Source organism: Ovis aries, chromosome 3 (assembly GCF_016772045.2).
Source record: "Ovis aries strain OAR_USU_Benz2616 breed Rambouillet chromosome 3, ARS-UI_Ramb_v3.0, whole genome shotgun sequence".
Classification (NCBI taxonomy): domain Eukaryota; kingdom Metazoa; phylum Chordata; class Mammalia; order Artiodactyla; family Bovidae; genus Ovis; species Ovis aries.
Genome location: NC_056056.1, coordinates 130,848,026 through 130,865,608, shown reverse-complemented (window position 1 = coordinate 130,865,608; position 17,583 = coordinate 130,848,026). Strand labels below are relative to the sequence as shown.

Below are 17,583 nucleotides of genomic sequence, written 5' to 3'. Positions count from 1 at the left end.
GATGACACCACCCTTATGGCAGAAAGTGAAGAGGAACTCAAAAGCCTCTTGATGAAAGTGAAAGAGGAGAGTGAAAAAGTTGGCTTAAAGCTCAACATTCAGAAAACGAAGATCATGGCATCTGGTCCCATCACTTCATGGGAAATAGATGGGGAAACAGTGGAAACAGTGTCAGACTTTATTTTTCAGGGCTCCAAAATCTAGGGCTCCAAAATCACTGCAGATGGTGACTGCAGCCATGAATTAAAAGACGCTTACTCCTTGGAAGAAGTTATGACCAACCTAGATAGCATGTTGAAAAGCAGAGACATTACTTTGCCGACTAAGGTCCGTCTAGTCAAGGCTATGGTTTCTCCAGTTGTCATGTGTGGATGTGAGAGTTGGACTGTGAAGAAGGCTGAGCACTGAAGAATTGATGCTTTTGAACTGTGGTGTTGGAGAAGACTCTTGAGAGTCCCTTGGACTGCAAGGAGATCCAACCAGTCCATTCTGAAGGAGATCAACCCTGGGATTTCTTTGGAAGGAAAGATGCTAAAGCTGAAACTCCAGTACTTTGGCCACTTCATGCGAAGAGTTAACTCATTGGAAAAGACTTTGATGCTGGGAGGGATTGGGGGCAGGAGAAGAAGGGGATGACAGAGGCTGAGATGGCTGGATGGCATCACTGACTCGATGGATGGGAATCTGAGTGAACTGCGGGAGTTGATGATGGACAGGGAGGCCTGGTGTGCTGCGATTCATGGGGTCGCAAAGAGTCGGACACGACTGAGCGACTGGACTGAACTGAACTGAACTGAGTGTTTTCTACAGCATCTACCATTTTTTTGCTCCCACCAGCAGGTTATGAAGGTTCTGATTCTCCCTGTTGCTGCTAATACTTGTTATTTTATGCCTTTTGATTGTGATCGTCCTCATGGGTGCGAAGTGCTATCTCATTGTGGTTTTGTTTGGGTTTTTGAAATTTCTTTTAATGAAAGCAGTTGTATTTCGTTATACAGGGAAACAGACAAAGTATCTAGCCGAAAGGCTTGTATGAGTAATAGTATAACTTTGAAATTAACTTCTATGCTTTACCACATTCCTCCTTCCTAGTCATTTCTTGAAGCTGGATATCCACAACCAGGATTGAATAGAGTAATTGTCGTTGAGTTTTCCTGACTTGGCTTTTACTTCGCCACTGAAATTGCACCAAAAGTACCAAGAGCTTCCTGGTCCTCTCTATTCTGCAGGGTCCAGAGTTGGAAGGCCTTGTCAGCGGGCATCCTTTTGAGGGATGTAGTGAGTGTCTGGCCCCCTGTCACCTCAGGTAAGAGGCCAGGGCATCTACTCATGATTCTCCCAAGAGTTAGCTGCTGCTGTTCAGATGTGGTTGTGATAAGCGGGGACAGCCAGAACTGGCCCCTTGTGCCAGTAAAGATGGATGCCATGCCCTCTTTACAGACAGGCTTTAGAAGCTTCAGTCTCTACTGTCCTCTATTGTAAGGAATAAGAAACATTACAAAATGCAAAAGCACCTGTGAGGCCAGAAATTCATGTTGGCTGAACAAATGAATAGCTTTGGCTTTGGGCGCCAGACACCATCCTAGCATGGCAGCTTGGAGCAAACTGTTTTAAGCTCTCTGAGTCTTGGTCTCTTAGCTGCAAAACAGAGAGAGGGAAATGCATCTGTTGCTGGGTTCTCACGATGACCTCGAAGTGCACAGCTCACGGTAGGCACTCAACGCATGTTCATTCTCTTTCCTTAAGTAGCTCCGTAAGTAGCTCTGCTGTCTGTCTCAGGTGTCTTTTTCTACAGCTTTGGTCCAGCTCCAGAGATGAGAGAACACAGGATGGATTGTACTGTTTCGCTTATCTTTTTTTTACAGAGAGATCTTGAGCTCTTGGCAAAAATTAAGTATTGGTGGAAATGAATATTGCAATTTGGTAGCTGCTGATTGACACATGTTTGCTAAACAGCTACTCAGATTTCAGAAAGACTGCCTGGAAGGGGGGGAAAAAAAGGAAGAAATCCTAAGAACATTTTTATCCTCTTTGCCAGGTACTTATTTATAAAACCATCTTTTGGGAATGTCTCAGCTGACAAATTTTTATAAAACATTGGCTAGCTTTGGCTCCAGCGTTCAAATTAGCCAGCACAAGAGCTTAAACTTCAGTGGATGTAGAAGGGTTGGGTCTTTTTTGGAGTCTTTTTGCCTTATAAATTTTTTTTTTTTTTTTTTTTTTAAAGAAAGGGCTGTTCTTTTTGGTCACTTGGTCTTTTTTTAGACCTGCAGGGAAGTCATAGTAACAGGCTCCAAGTCTGATTGGGTTCCATGGCAACAACGGGTTGTGACTTTATTAAAGGAGAGTGGAGCATGCCAAGAAAGATAAAAATCAGAGTATGGAAAATGTCTGACCAGATGAATGTGTTTTTTTGGATCGTGTGCCCTGGAACGGAAAGGTTTCCCGAATTGGCATCAGTCTCTGTTACAAATTTGAATCCCTTTGGGTTATCATTAAGTTGGAGGGTTCAGTGATAATTTCCAAAAGATCTGTCTGCATCTTTGCTTTTTATTCACTCATTCATCCTTTTCTGTATCTTAGTATTAAAAAAAACCAAACTATAATGTTGTAAGAACCTAACCGGAAATGATTCTGATTTCAAAGGTAGAAAAGAAATTTAACACATTCTTTGTGGAACTGATTACAGCTGTAAATTGTGAGACTGTGTGGGAGGGCCAATTAGAGGCAATTATAACTCCAGGGAACCCTCCCCGAATTAAAGCTTGCTGTGTGCTTTCCAAGCTGAGGGTTTTGTCTCCCATCGGTTTTTCTCATCGATGGGTTAAGAGATACTGGTTTCAGGGTAAGGTTGTGGAATCTCGGTGGGAGCGGTCCGCTTCTGTCTCCTAACAGCAAGGCGCGGGCTGTTGCTGTAATGAAAGTGTGTGGTTATTAGACTTCTTTGGGTAAAGGTTCTAACATCTGAGCAAGAAATAGTGAGATCAGAGGACTTTGATCTTCCCCACCTGGTTACAAATGTGTGGAACTGTATGTCTTTTCCCGTCCCATGTTCCACTTGATGTGCCTCCTCATCCTGATGGAATTCCCAGGTAGCGCTAGTGGTAAAGACCCTGCCTGCCAGTGCAGGAGATGCAGGAGACTAGGTTTGATCCCTGGGTGGGGAAGGTCCCCTGGAGAAGGAAATGGCAACCCACTCCAGGATTCTTGCCTGGAAAATCCCGTGGACAGAGGAGCCTGGTGGGCTACAGTCCATGGAGTCGAAAAGAGTGGGACATGACTGAGCGTATGCACACACACACACTCACGCAGACACTCATCCTGATACTGAAAGTGAAAGAACTTTAGGTGCAGGTAGCTTAGATGTTGGACAGCGTTACAGTGATGTTATTCTTTAAACGAGTGGCATGTCATGACATGCCCTCTGCCTTCAGACTTCATTAGTCACTTACTTGGGGCCTCATCATGGTGAATCAGAAACTTCATAGATACTCATGGTAAACAGAATAACAAGTAATCAAGGTGTAAGAGGCGAGAATTAGCTCACCAGGTTTCGGGTGTCCCAGCTGTCAGTGATCAGCTGGTGAGTCCTTGGAAAACCTATTTAACAACTTAGATCTTGACTTCCTTATCTTAAAACGAGTGTGACCTGAAGTGGTGTTTTCCAGACTTCCCTGTTTGTTAGAGTAGCCTGGGTCACTGGTTTAACACCCAGAAACTCTATTAGAGATTCTGATTCACTAGGTCTGGGGTGGGACAAGGATATTAGGGGCCCCAGTTCCCATGGACAGAGGAGCCTGGTGGGATATAGTCCGTAAGTTCCCAAAGAGTCAGACACGACTGAGCGGCTAAGCACAGCACACACAGGTGATCTTATAGTCAGATGTTCAGGGAATACCAGATGAGCTCAGTAGTTGTCAGACTATATTCAGACATGAGACTAGGGTGGGAGTGGGTAGGAGAAAGGAGGCCATGCGGTCAGGTGATTGCAGCCACAATCTGAGAAAATAAATGAGCCAGAAGCTTTGATGGCAGTGCCCAGTGGTTCTGCTTGCAGCCAGCGTCAGCTCCAAACTCTGTATCAGTGTTTCAAAAATATAATAATTTTAAAATCTTGGAGTGGTGCAGTAGTGAACACCTTTGTTTATAGAATTTTCTACTCTATGGTGTGTGCTTTTGTTCAGATAAGACATAGAGTTTGCTAAACACGGTTATTTCTGCTGTGCATGAGGTGGGACCAGCCATGTAGAAATTACCTGGAGAACTGGTTAAAAGATATAGGAATTGGACTCCCAGACCCAAAGATTCAGTAAGTCCTATATGGAGCTTGAGTATCAGTCTTTTTTTAAGTTGAAGGGTTTTTTCCTTTTTTGAGGTTTTGACAAAAGTTGTGGGCTCCTCTCTCAATCCCCCCTCAATTTCCAGAATAAAACTAAGTTTAAGTGTCAGAACACATTTATTAGCACAAGGGAGGTGGTTAAATTGAGCCACCTAGATTGTGGAAGAGTTTGTAGCACATTCAGCAGGTACAGAGAAAAGAAGCCTGATCTTCTCAGACTCTGAGACAAGGGTTTCTAATGTGTAATGATGAGATCATTACCTGCTGGAGCAAACACATTTTAATACGTAGAGTTTCTATTTGTTCCTCGTCCTATTTCCTGTTTACAAAGATTGAATGACATTGTTAAATGAAGTGTCTTGTAGATCATCCACGTAAGTGAAAATTATGAAGGTGCACTTTGCTTTCCTATTTACAGTCCACACAAAAAAATGCAAGTTCATAGGGGGAAAAATCCATAGCACTAAAAGGCAGATGCTAGAAAATGGAGTCTCTTTCCAATGTCTCATCTTTATCCCTAGAGATAGGTGTTATTACGTCTCCTATGTATCTTCACAGAAAAGTTCTCTGCACACAACCTCCATATCTGTCATGTATTTAACTAGTCTCCTATTGATAATACAATTTAAGTTCCTTCTAGAGTGCTTTTTTCCATGTTTCTTTTGATTTGTTAATACTGTACTGAGTATTTTTGTACATCTTTTTTTCTGTAACCATATATGGATAAATTTTTTAAGGCAAAATTGTTGGGTCAAAGGACATATGTCTTTTAAATAAGGATCAATGGGAACAAAATGTCCTTCTAGAGGGTTGTGCCTGTTTATCAGGAAAATCTTCTCTTTTCAAAAGGCTTTCCTGCCCCAGTTGGTTCTGATGCAGCAAGTAAGCAGCTAACTCTCCTTGTTTACTCAAAACCTGAGTCTCCAGAGTCTCTGCTTGAAGGAATGAAATGAGATCTTTCATGAGAAAGAGAAGAATTAAAAAGGTATCTTAGGTTTTTAGAGGGAGACGAGTATATAGAATGGCTTAGCAAAGCAAGTAGCTAATCCTGAACTTGCAAGGAGAAAGCTTTGGGTCACACAAGGTCCCAGAACCGGGGGAAAGTCAGGGTTCAGAAAAAAGTCAGGCAGCCCTGGAGCAGAATGTGATAATGAGAAAAATCATGCTCCAGATCGTGGTAAAGTGTTTCTTGGATCTGACCTGCCCCGTTAGTGGATGCCGCAGGGCAGTTTGGGTGAAGTGTCGTGCTGATGCGATGCTCTTCAAACACCTCTAATGCGAATCACCGTCTAGTAGTTAGATGTGTGTGTGTTTCAGAGTATTTTTAAAATCATTTATTTATGTATTTTGGCTGTACTAGGTCTTCACTGCTGTGTGAGCTTTTCTTTAGCTGTGGTGAGCAGGGGCTACGCTAGTCGCAGTGCGCAGGCTTTCCATTGCGGTGACCTCTCTTGTGGAGCACAGAGTTAGGGCCCACGAGCTTCCGCCTTTGGGCTCCGCAGTTGTGGCCCCCGGGCTGTAGGGCTCAACAGCTGGGGCACATGGGCTTAGTTGCTCTGCAGCATGTGGGCCCCTCCCGGATGAGGGATCAAACCTGTGTCTCTTCCATTGGCAAGCAGATTCTTTGCCAGTGAGCCACCAGGGAAGCCCCAGAGTAACGTTTAAATGGAAAGAAGTACATCCCTTAGGCTTCTCCCCTGGAGAAGGAAATGGCAGCCCATTGCAGTATTCTTGCCTGGAGAATCCCATGGACAGAGGAGCCTAACGGGCTACAGTCCATGGGGTCATAGAGAGTCAGACACGACTGAGCACACAGTCTCTCAGTCAGATGTGTGTGCATCTCCTTAACGCGGGTCAGGAGCTGGGCGGCATGGGGCCGTGCTGGTTTAGCGGCAGATCCCATCCCGGCTGACGCTATCTGCCGTTGTCTCTCTGCCTTCACTGTGTCTCCTGGTGGCAGCAAGATAGGAGAGTGTCTCAGTTGAGTTTATTCAAGTCTGGGAAATTCAAGTCCATTCAAGGCAGGGAAGAACTAGGGGGCATCTTTGAGGGGATCTGTAAGTCACTGAGGAGTGAGAATCTCAGATATTGGCTAATGTGGGTGGGCCAGGTGTGTTGTGTGAGCTTAAAGGGAGACATCCAGACAGTCCGTGAGAACTTCGGGTTAGAATTAGGCATCCTGGGGAGAGGATACGTGTTCTCCTTCAGCATAGAGGGACCAGAGTGCTCTCTGAAACTGATCATGCTTGAGCTGGACCACCTGTGGCCAAGTTGAAGGCAGCTGGGAATGAATCAAGTCCCAAAGACCGTAGCTCTGAACTAGATCGTTCTCTGTCTTTGATCAGACTAATTAAATAAGCCAAACAACAAGAGAGCTTTGAGGCGGTTGTAAAACAAATTTATATTAGAAACTTTTGTGAATTTTTTGGTGCTGTTTTGAGACAGAGAACATGAAATAGGTATGTTAAGCTAGGCTGTGGATGAAAGAATGGGAATATATGAAGCTAGGGAGGGATCAGGAAACAGGGTCAAGTAAGACTGTAGCAAGTAAGTTGGAAATGCAATAAAATATCCAGGGACCAAGGCTAGGTTTTCAGGCTAGGAAGACAGCCAGTAAAAACTGGGTAAAACAAATTAGCGCCCAGATTTGAAGGCAAAACCAGGAGGAAAAAATGAACAGGCTTGGCTATGTAAAATTGAATTCCGTGTGCCTTAGCGGTCAAATGTGAGTTTTCAATTTTACTGTAGTTTTTAAGTGTCCATTTTAAGAGTTATAAATAGAAAAAGCAAAATGAACCTTACAAAGAAACTGTATTTCTTACATACACAGTATACTATTGACTTAACGTTAGGTTTAAGGCAAGACCCATTTGCTAGAGTTCATTATTTAACATTTAAGACATTTATTTGAATTGAAGCAGAGGATAGAGGCTATGTAAATGCTAACTTCATATGGACTTCCCTGGTGGCTCAGAGGTTAAAGCATCTGCCTGGAATGCAGGAGACCCGGGTTCAATCCCTGGGTCAGGGAAGATCCCCTGGAGAAGGAAATGGCAACCCGCTCCAGTACTCTTGCCTGAAGAATCCCATGGAGGGAGGAGCCTGGTAGGCTACAGTCCATGGGGTCCCAAAGAGTCAGACACGACTGAGTGACTTCACTTTCACTTTCTTCAACTTCAGGGGACACTCTTCCTCTTAAATATTACAGTATAATTTTCCGAAAAAAAATGAAAGTCCTGTTATTTTCATGAGGCTTTATTAGACCGACACAGTTTTCTGTCTTCTGCAAACACCCAGTGCCTTTTCTGCCCCCATCCCATCACGCCCCCGAGACAGAATTAACTCAGTACCACATAAACCATATAACCATTTTGAGATCTTTGCATTAGTTATTTAATGTCAAGGGCAGGAAACCCTTGGTCTCTTAGACTGATTCTGACCTGAGCTAGCAGTTCAGATATTTGAGAATCTCTTCATACAAGGAAGTTCAAAAGGATTCGAAGACAAGTGGCTGACAACAGGGCAGCTTGTAATCTGTGGCAGAGGTTAGTACTCAACTTGTTATTAGCAAAAGCCATTCATGATTAAAGAACGGCAAGAGAGAAATATTTAATATTTGTGTCTGACCTGACATCAGATTCTTCGCTGCTCTTATTACATTCTAGGAGGAATTTCCTCAAATGAGACTACAGCCTCAGAAGAATTAATTTACTTGCTGGGGGTCAGCTACTCAGTGGCAGAGTGGGGTTTTGACCAGGTCTTCCTGACCCTAAATCCAGGCACTACTCTGAGTGAGTGGGCTGCCCCAAGGCAGTGTCACCCACAGGCTCTCGTTCTCTGTCTTCAGCCCCTATCTCTTTGAGCATCCCTCTGTATGCCTGTGCTGAAATGTTTGCAGGCACCTCGAGTTCATCTTGTCTGATGCTGAATTCCCTGCAGAGCTCTACCTCCTCCTGCCTGTCCTCAGTTGCCTATCTCATGAATGATGTGTTGCCCACCAGAAAGAAACAAGTGGGGTTTTCCTTGACTCCCCTGTTCACCCCCACATCTGATGGGTATCACGTCCTTTTGACGCTGCCTCTTGTGTATTCCCCCGGAGAAAGCAATGGCACCCACTCCAGTCCTCTTGCCTGGAAAATCCCATGGAGGGAGGTGCCTGGTGGGCTGCAGTCCGTGGGGTCGCGAAGAGTCGGACACGACTGAGCGACTTCACTTTCACTTTTCACTTCCATGCATTGAAGAAGGACATGGCAACCCACTCCAGTGTTCTCGCCTGGAGAATCCCAGGGACAGAATGGTAGGCTGCCGCCATCTCTGGAGTCGCACAGAGTCGGACACGACTGAAGCGACTTAGCAGCAGCAGCAGCAGTCTGTGTATTCCCCAGACACTGTTCTGTTCTCCCCAGCACCACCCCTTCATCCCCCCGCTACCAGCTCTTGCCTTGGGTCACTACTGGGGGCTTCAATCCCTGCCACTGGGATGCATTTTCTCATCTGCTTTTTCAGAATGACTTGTCTGAAACAGAGAGCTCATTACCCTCATCCCTTTAACTCCGGCCACCTGTCCTCTCATGAAATCCAAACACCTTAGCATGATTTAACTGGAATCCTCAACGTCTGATCGCAGTCTGTTGACCCAGTTCCTCTCCTGCCACCTTTGCCGCGCACTACCCGTCACATCTTCACGGGCTCTCTGGCTGGCTGATTCAGAACGCACCGCCTGAAGCACCTTTTGACTGACAAATCTCTTTCTTCCTGCCTTATACCAGCCTTGTCACCTCTCCTGCCCTCCCCCGCCTGTCTCCCCTGGGCTGCCCCTCCCATATGCTGCCTTATAGCACCATGTACAACCTCCCATGGCTCATCAGCAACTGCCGTTGTTGGCCTTGTCTCTAGCCCAGGGGTGGGGGAGCCCGCTCTGCGACTGCAGCACACCTCGCTGCGCCTGACACGCCAAGGCACCGGAGAGCGTCTGTCTCATGAATGAAGCAACAGAAGGAAGGCTCTCCCGGCTCCACTCACTGCCCTTCCCTCTGCGCTCTGACCACTTGCTGCTCACCCTGCCTCCATTCTTGTTGGGGTTTCCTGTGTTCAGATCGCTGGTGTGTGTTGGCTCTGCCCAACTGAAGTTGGTTGAATTGAGCCCGTTTCCTAGTCTGTAAACCGGCAGTGCCAGTCCGAACGTCCCCCTAAATCCCTCTCGCACCCCCAGAGTGGTGTGATAACAGGCCTCTGTTCTAGTCTGCCTCTCTCTGAAAATACAGAACTGTATCTTTTCTCCTGGCAGCACACAGAGCCCATTTGTCAGCAGTGGGCTGAATACAGTGTATTACGGCTGGCAGTAGTATTGGTTACGGTGCAGGGCGTGGAGTTTCTCTGAGGCAAATATGGGAATACCCAGAGATATGTGAGCAGTATCTCCAAAGTCCAGGGTGAGTCATACGGTAGGAGCTGTTGCAGTATCCAGCCTGCCTGCCTTCCAGGCTCAGATGCCTCCCGAGCAGGAGGGTGAGCTGGCCGCCGACCCAGGTCTCTGCTCCCTGGTGTGTGGTGTGGTGTTTGGTAAGTCTCTTCCCTGTGCTCCTGTTTCAGCCAGGCTGTGTCAGGATGTATGGTAGAGCTGCGTGGGTGCTTGAAAGAGAGGTACAAGTTGTTTGGGGGCTTTTAATAGTTGTTTTTTTTGCTTGCCCTGCACCTTTCATAATTTCTCAGTGGATTTCTACATTCTTAAACTGCCGCAACTCCTAATGAACCACCGAACTCTTTACTGCTTGGTCCTTTAAAAATGTAAGTCCAATGTGTGTGATTTAGGAGGTGAACAAACATCTAGGCATGAGTGTGCCGGCTACTGGCTGGAAAAGAGCCAGTCCTGCTCCTTCCCTGTCATTTTGAAAGTGATCCTGGGTCTGAGCTTACTGAGTTGGCATCTGACTTTGTCTTTTAACATTCAGTCTGTTGACAAGTGGACATCGCCCCTTGAAACTTGAGACAGCAGGAAAGTGACTGCGTGAGGGTGTGTGGTGTGGTGCCTGTGGTTGGGGGAGGAAGTAGCGGAGGGGAGGCGCTGTGGCCTGAAGCGCTAGGGCTGTTCTGGCCGCCCTTGGCCACCCCATGGCGGTGGGTGGGGAGCAGGGACGGTTCCGTTTCACCTGAGCTCTGCTTCTGAGAGCTGCTGAATCTCATGGGAAATCTGTGTTCAGTTTGTGGCTGTGCTCTTGCATCTATGTCCTAGAAAACTGTGGGGCTATCGCTGCAAATAAATACAAACTTTCTTTCATTTCTTGGACATTAACATATGTTGAACACATTTATTAATTCAGATCATTTTCCCCCAGTTAGTTCTGAATTAGATATTTGCCTGGAATGTCACAAAAATAGTCTTTTATTTATTTTACTTGGCTGTGCCGGGTCTTAGTTGCAGCATGCAGGATCTTTTAGTTGCGGTTTGTAAACTCTTGAGTCGCAGCCTGTGGAATCTAGTTCCGTGAACAGAGATCGAACCTGGGCCCTCTGCATTGGGAGCCCAGAATCTTAGCCACTCGACCACAGGGAAGTTCCCAACTGTGGTCTTATTGTTGGTAATGACGCCCAATCTTTAGAAGCTAAAACAGCTTTGGTTGGGGGGTGAGGGGTATGGAGAGTTGGAGAAGTTTGCAGTCATTGCTTAATCCTTTGAATCTTGAAAATTAAATTTCTGTTACAAAAAAAAAAAAAAAACTGGAGGGCTAGCTATTCTAACAGAGCATTTTAATAGTCTTATAGCATTGTGAGTGCAGTGGTTGACAGAGATTGACACGCAGGGTTTCCGTTGGAATGAAAGGGGGAAATGGCCACCCGAACTGCTGGAGCACAGCTTGTGAAACAACTGTAGCTGCTGTCTGTGCGAGGCTGCTCCAAAGGGGCGTAAGAGTGGGATTCTTCTTGCCTGCTGCTGCTGGTGGATGGGCTCTTCAGGAGAAGCCCTCGCAAGCCTGGCTGGCCCACTCCACCCAGGCTCTTCCTCCTCTCTGTTCCCCTCCTCCAGCCACTGAGGAGTCCAGTTGGATTGCCCAAAGTACACAGTTGAGTTGTTTGCAGCCACCTGTAGCCTGGGGGAAATATGGGGCTTTATCCTTCAAATTCCTGGATGTGAGGCACCGAGGATAATGCCCCAGGGAGATTAACTCAGGCCTGGTTGAAGGGGGTCTCCTGAGGGCCTTTAAATCCAGGTCACAGTTTAAGTAGGGCCTCAAATTTAGATTTTAAGGTAATACCCAAATAGTTAAGTGTAGATTCAGAAATAAAACGATAGGATTAAAAGAGGTTGTTATTCATCACATAAACATATTCAAGGTACCTATTCAAGGGTGAGTGCGTGCTAAGTCGCTTCAGTGGTGTCTGACTCTGTGCGACCCCCTGAACTGTAGCCCACCAGGCTCCTCTGTCCATGGGATTCTCCAGGCAAGAGTACTAGAGTGAATGGCCATGCCCTCCTCCAGGGGATCTTTCTGACCCAGGGATGGAACCTGTGTCTCTTATGTCTCCTGCATTGGCAGGCGGAGTCTTTACCACTAGCCTCACCTGGGAAGCCTTAAACGTTCACACCTGGGTTTGTTGTTTTGTTTTTTTTTACTGTGTAATTTGTTCTGTGGAGAAGGAAATGGCAAGCCACTCCAGTATTCTTGTCTGGAGAATCCCATGGACAGAGGAGTCTGGTGGGCTATAATCCATGGGGTCACAAAGAGTCAGACACGACTGAGTGACTAACACTACTTGTTCTGTAGTTCTTATTTTTAAATGTTTGTAAATTGTAAAATATTGCACACACAGATATGCCATTTTAAAAAGTAACATGAGACACCCCTGTACCTAAAACCCAGGGCAAAAATTCAGGCTTAACCCTCTGACCTTCTCCCTGATTTCATATCACCGTATCACAAATCTCCTCTCCTAGGAGGTGATGCTATCCCAAGATTTGTGTTATCTGCTCCCTTGCTGTCTCTCTGCCATTTCCCCAGAAGTAATTACCACCCACAATTCCTAAGATATCCTTCTGGAAATTTCTCTACCAATAAAATACACTTGTATCACATTTATATGAATCCCACCACTGCCCCTCTTTTAAAGCTCAAGTGAGTGTGCACTACAGACGCAGCTCTGTATCTTTCTCCCTTAACAGTTTAGCTTGGGCAGCTTCCCATAGTAGCCTATTCAGATCCACCTCTATTTTGGCAACTGCATTGTTCTTCATTGTACTGGTTTTTAAGTGGTTCTCCATTAGTGGATGTCTAAGCTGATTCCAGAATTAGAAATAGATAATGCTGGGGGTAATGGTAATGGTGGTGGTACAAGGCAGACTGTCCTATTAGGAGAAGCAAAGAATAAGACAAGGAAGCAGAGACTTAGAAATACTTTCATTTCCATTTCTGTTCTTTAAATCTCTCAAAAGTGTTTTTTAATGTTTTAGTGTGTTTGGAGAAGTGTATGGAAGGTCAAAAGGCCTGATGATTTTTTTTTCCCCTGCTTGTCTTTCCTTCTTTGTGATGGTCATAATGGTGAAAGAGATTGTGATATTTAAGGATCTGAGGAAGAGGAGTGTATTTACAGCCTATTGGCTAAAGATCTGGGAGATTCCAGTTCTCATCTCTCCTAGTGTGCAAACAGCACCCTATTGTAACAGGATTGCTTGTTATAACCTGATTAGCAGAACTTTCTTAAGATAATTCATCTATTTGAACTGTGAAGGGGTTTCATTATACAGAGCTTATCATTGCATTGATATTTCTCTAACAGCGTCGGTTGTCTATCCAAATACTCATCTTCTTCCCTTTCTCCCTGGCTGGCGGAGCCAGCACAGTAGAGGCTGAAAATGTTAGGTACTGCTTCCACAGCCTCCCTTGCAGCTAGCTCAGGGGCATGGGACTCAGTCCTGTCCAAAGGGAAATCTGCTGAGGAGTTTCTAGAAAACAGTTTCCTTCCTAACAAAATATGAAAGAAGAGCAGTGTACTTGTCTTTAGCTGGAAATTATCTATATGTGGTTCTTAAAACCACAGTAGCTTATTTGCCTCCATGAGAGAACTTGCAGATGCTCTGAAGATGGTATAATGAAACAATGGAAAGAGCTTGGATCTTTGATAACATTTTTAAGCCTTCAGATTAGCCCTCTCTGCTGATCTTCTTGGTTTGTGACATCATATTGAATCTTTTATTTGGTTACTGAAATTATCCTGCTGGTATCAAATTTTACCCATAGGACATGCTGTCAAAGTAGAGAGCAACTCAGTTATAGGACAGTTGAGCGCCTTCTGTGTTCAAGAGGCAACATGAGGCTGTGGGACTATGAACAAGGGGGAAAATAAGGCAATTAATAATAAGAGGTAGTAAAGAATTAACTGCAACCAGACAGACTCAGACAATAAGAGCAGCAGAGGTTCTGAGTAAGCACTGTTTACTAGACTGGAGGTGATGAGAAGCACCTTTGGGTAGAAGAGGTTAAATTGAATCAGACTCTGAAGGAACCCCAAGGTTTTGGTAAGGAGAGAGTGGGGGATGGTATTCCAGGAAGCCTGAGGCTTTAGAAAGAACATAGGCTATGGACTAAGCCCCGAGCTTGAGCTCATCTGGCACCAATTTGTGAATTTGTCAAAGTCTTTGATTTCTTTGATACTCATCATGATAGATGAACCATAACTTGTAGGACTGAGGTGAGGATTAGAAACGTCAAACGTCTGTCATGCTGTTGGGCATGTGGCAGGCACCAAGGAGATGGTGGAGGTGGAAGGGGTGGTTGGTCGGCATGTTGGGGGGGTGCTCTTGAGCACAGGTGAAGTGAGTTAATAGAAGTGATCTGGGCATGTTGACCTAGTCAGAGATCACTAAGTCAAGTCATTTGGTCTAGGTAAGAGGGTGTGTGTACAAAGTCTGCTGCTGCTGCTAAGTCGCATCAGTCATGTCTGACTCTGTGTGACCCCATAGACGGCAGCCCACCAGGCTCCGCCATCCCTGGGATTCTCCAGGCAAGAACACTGGAGTGGGTGGCCATGTCCTTCTCCAATGCAGGAAAGTGAAAAGTGAAAGTGAAGTCGCTTAGTTGTATCTGACCCTCAGCGACCCCATGGACTGCAGCCTACCAGGCTCCTCCATCCATGGGATTTTCCAGGCAAGAGTACTGGAGTGGGGTGCCATCACCTTCTCCGGTGTACAAAATCTAGAGAGAGACAGATGTGGGTCAAGACATGGAGGACCTTGACTTTTCTAACTGAATTTAGCATCGGTCCCCAGGGACCCATTGCACGGGAGACAGTTTTTCCACGGACTGGTTGTAGGGGCTGGTTTGGGGGTCATTTAAGCCCATGCCATTTATTGTGCCCTTCATTTCTATTGTTACTACATCAGCTCCACCTCAGATCATCAGGCGTTAGATCCTGGAAGTTGGGGGCCCCTGCTGTAGACAGCCTGTGGTGATCACTGATGGGGCAGCCTAGAAACAGTGAGATGAGTCAAGAGATGGTTGCAGGTTCAGTATAGAAGACTTGGACAAGCAAGTATCAGATGTCGGAGAGAAAGGAAGGGTTAGGTGTTAGAAGATAAAAAAAGAAACTTAGTGATATGTGAGGCAAGGGGGAGAAAAGACTTAGCAATGAGCCCCCCAAGCCTGAATGGCTACTGTTTGTTCAGTGTGAAATTCAGAAGTGATTTGGAACACTTTCAGATAATTATATCCTAGGTTGGGTCAAGAACATTTGGCAAGACTTATTGAAACTTTTGATGACAGATGCTCTATTAGTGGTAAATAAATGATGATGCCCAAGTCTGCCGTTTAATCCTTGCCCAGTTATGTTTGTCACTTTCCCCCCTTTTATATATAAAGTGAATCTTCTTTGAAGGATATGCCCCTTAATAAAATAAATACACCCATCCCTCTGATTAGGTAGGAGCACTTTGAGTCAGTCCTGTAGTATGAAGAATATATTCAGTAATTGTTGACTGTATGTTAATCTAGGACAAAAAGTGGTTGAGCAAAATTTTCTCTGACACAGGGATTGTGGTCCTTATGGATATATTTAAAGTGGCCTCAGTAATAAAACATGAGTCAAATGAGCATCTGAAGTAATGAATGACATCACAGGTATCATCAACTATAGAAATCAAAGAGTTTCTGTTCATCACATTCAGGATCACATCTTGGGCTGAATGAGTTTTCATAATTTTCTCAGTTGGTGAAATCTTGAACAGATGGTCCTCTAACATTTTGGAATGCTGAATAAGGTAGATGGACTGAGTCTGATTAATAAAGTGTACTACTTTGGAATATTCGTGTATAGTTAGCCGCCCTTTTAGAGTCTTAATAAGTTCATGGGCTTTCCCAGTGTTAGGCAAGAGAATATCCCACCATTCGTATATCTTAGGGAAGTAGGCTTGAATAAAGCCTTTTAAGAAAGGCATTCTTCCATTTGGGTATAAAGTTAATGTGTTTTCCAATGGTAATTCTGCACAAAGCAGTTCTGTGATAAGCTCAGAGCAGGTGTCCTATCTCAGAGTTTTTACAGTCTTGTTGGAAAGTTAGGGCTCTGAGCCAGGTACTGGCCTATGATTTGGTTTCAGTTCCCAGTAAAGAGAAATGAAAGCATCTGTCATCGAAATTTCCCAAACTACCTTCTATCCTTCACAGCCTTTTTCCCCCTCTTTCACTAATCTAATTTGGATTTTTTATATATTTTTTTCTTACAGAATTTGAGTCATAATAGATGGATAGTGTAGAGCAGGGTTACTGTGGTGCCTTCCTGCAGGCAGAAGAATCTGAGATGTTTTTGTAACCATGGCTTACAGTGAAGAGAATATAATTTGTAACACGCATACATTGAAGGATTTCTTTTTTCAATCTGTAAATAAAAGACAAAAGGAATTGTACCCTTCAGGGAAGTCATTTTTAATTCTGGCCTTTTCTTTCATCCTAGGTAAAATTTTGTCCTTTGCAATCTGTCAAAAAACCCTCTGATAAAGCACCAGCCGCTGTGATAATTAGTTTAGCATTTCAGATCCCTTGCAAAGAGATGAGTAAAGATGGGATAAATCACCAATCATGTCTCTGAGGCAGAATGCCTGATTTCCCATCATGTGATGGGCACTGTTATTTTAGGGGAGAATTCAGCTGTCCTTAACTTCAAATAATTTTTTTTTTAATAGATCTGGTTGCCTGATCCCTGCTTCCCGGTAGTGTTGCTATGCAGTGCAGTGAGTATACAGGCACAGTATTGATGGAGTCTTACAAATTCATGAATAAATCTTATGTGAATGTGAACAGTACATGAACCAAGTCTGAAATCCTTATGTACAGTAAGTATAGTTATAGCTCTATGTTTCAAAAAAATTACTGAGAGTCTGAGCAGCGTCTGTTTTTAGGGTGGGGCTATACGAATGAGCGACTTCACTTTCCCTTTTCACTTTCATGCATTGGAGAAGGAAATGGCAACCCACTCCAGTGTTCCTGCCTGGAGAATCCCAGGGACCGGGGAGCCTCGTGGGGTCTGGTCGGACACGACTGAAGAGACTTAGCAGCAGCGTGGTTGATTTTTTTTCCCCTACTCTTTTTGACATTTCAGCTTCTCTATTTCTCAGTATCTTATTTTTTATGATTAAAAAAATTTCCCAATCACTTAAAAATTCCCAGCTTCACCTTGCCTGCATGATGAAGTATCAAGTCTAACATGGTTTACATAGAGCCTGGCACAGACTGTCTGTATTCTTCAGCATTTCATGTCTCCTTCCTTTAGAAATTCTTGCCTTGCACTTTTTTTTTTTTTTTTTTTGGCCCAAGCCTGACTTAGAATGACCCATTTAGTTGTTATAAATTCTAGACATCTGAAGAAACTTTGTTTCCTAAATATTCTGCAGTCTGCCTCTGTGGACCCATTGTGGTCTCTCTTGGCCTCCCCTTCCAAGCCCAGGTCAGATAGCATCTTGGAAGATGCCTCACTGAAGCCTTCTGTGTCCAGTATTTCCACTTTTTTATTTCTTAGAGTACCTACTACATTTTTCTACAGTTGTGTGGCTCTGTGTGTCTCCAGCCCAAACAGTGAACTCCTAGGGTAGAGTTTATCATTTCATCTTTCTGACGCCAGCACTTTTAGCATACTGTGTGGCTCACAAAAATGCCCATGAAAACATTTTTTGAGTGTGAGTTCTGTATCTTAGGGGGCCTGGCTTGGAACCTAAATTAATCAGTTCTATTAACTGTCATAAAAATAATTTGGTCTTATAAATG

General features: G+C 44.6%; 1 protein-coding gene and 1 non-coding gene across 20 annotated transcripts in view; both read left to right on the top strand.

Annotated features, from left to right (window-relative positions):
* The window catches only part of TMCC3 (transmembrane and coiled-coil domain family 3), a 286,278-nt gene that overhangs the window by 238,460 nt on the left and 30,235 nt on the right, over nucleotides 1-17,583 (top strand). For 2 of the 19 annotated variants that reach the window (XM_060412524.1, XM_060412516.1), the window contains one exon: nucleotides 16,506-16,553. The exons of 12 other annotated variants lie outside the window; for them this stretch is intronic. Coding sequence is in view for 1 of the 7 variants with exons in the window: in XM_060412516.1 (XP_060268499.1) it covers nucleotides 16,506-16,553 (48 nt within the window). In the remaining 6 variants the exon portion in view is untranslated. Of the gene's footprint in view, nucleotides 1-9,826; nucleotides 9,902-16,505; nucleotides 16,656-17,583 lie in introns of those variants that run through there. 5 more of the 19 variants (XM_042246612.1, XM_042246610.1, XM_060412528.1 and 2 more) reach the window with 4 other exon arrangements.
* TRNAS-GGA (transfer RNA serine (anticodon GGA)) lies at nucleotides 7,299-7,371 on the top strand. Its single transcript has one exon. It is a non-coding gene; the product is annotated as a tRNA-Ser (tRNA).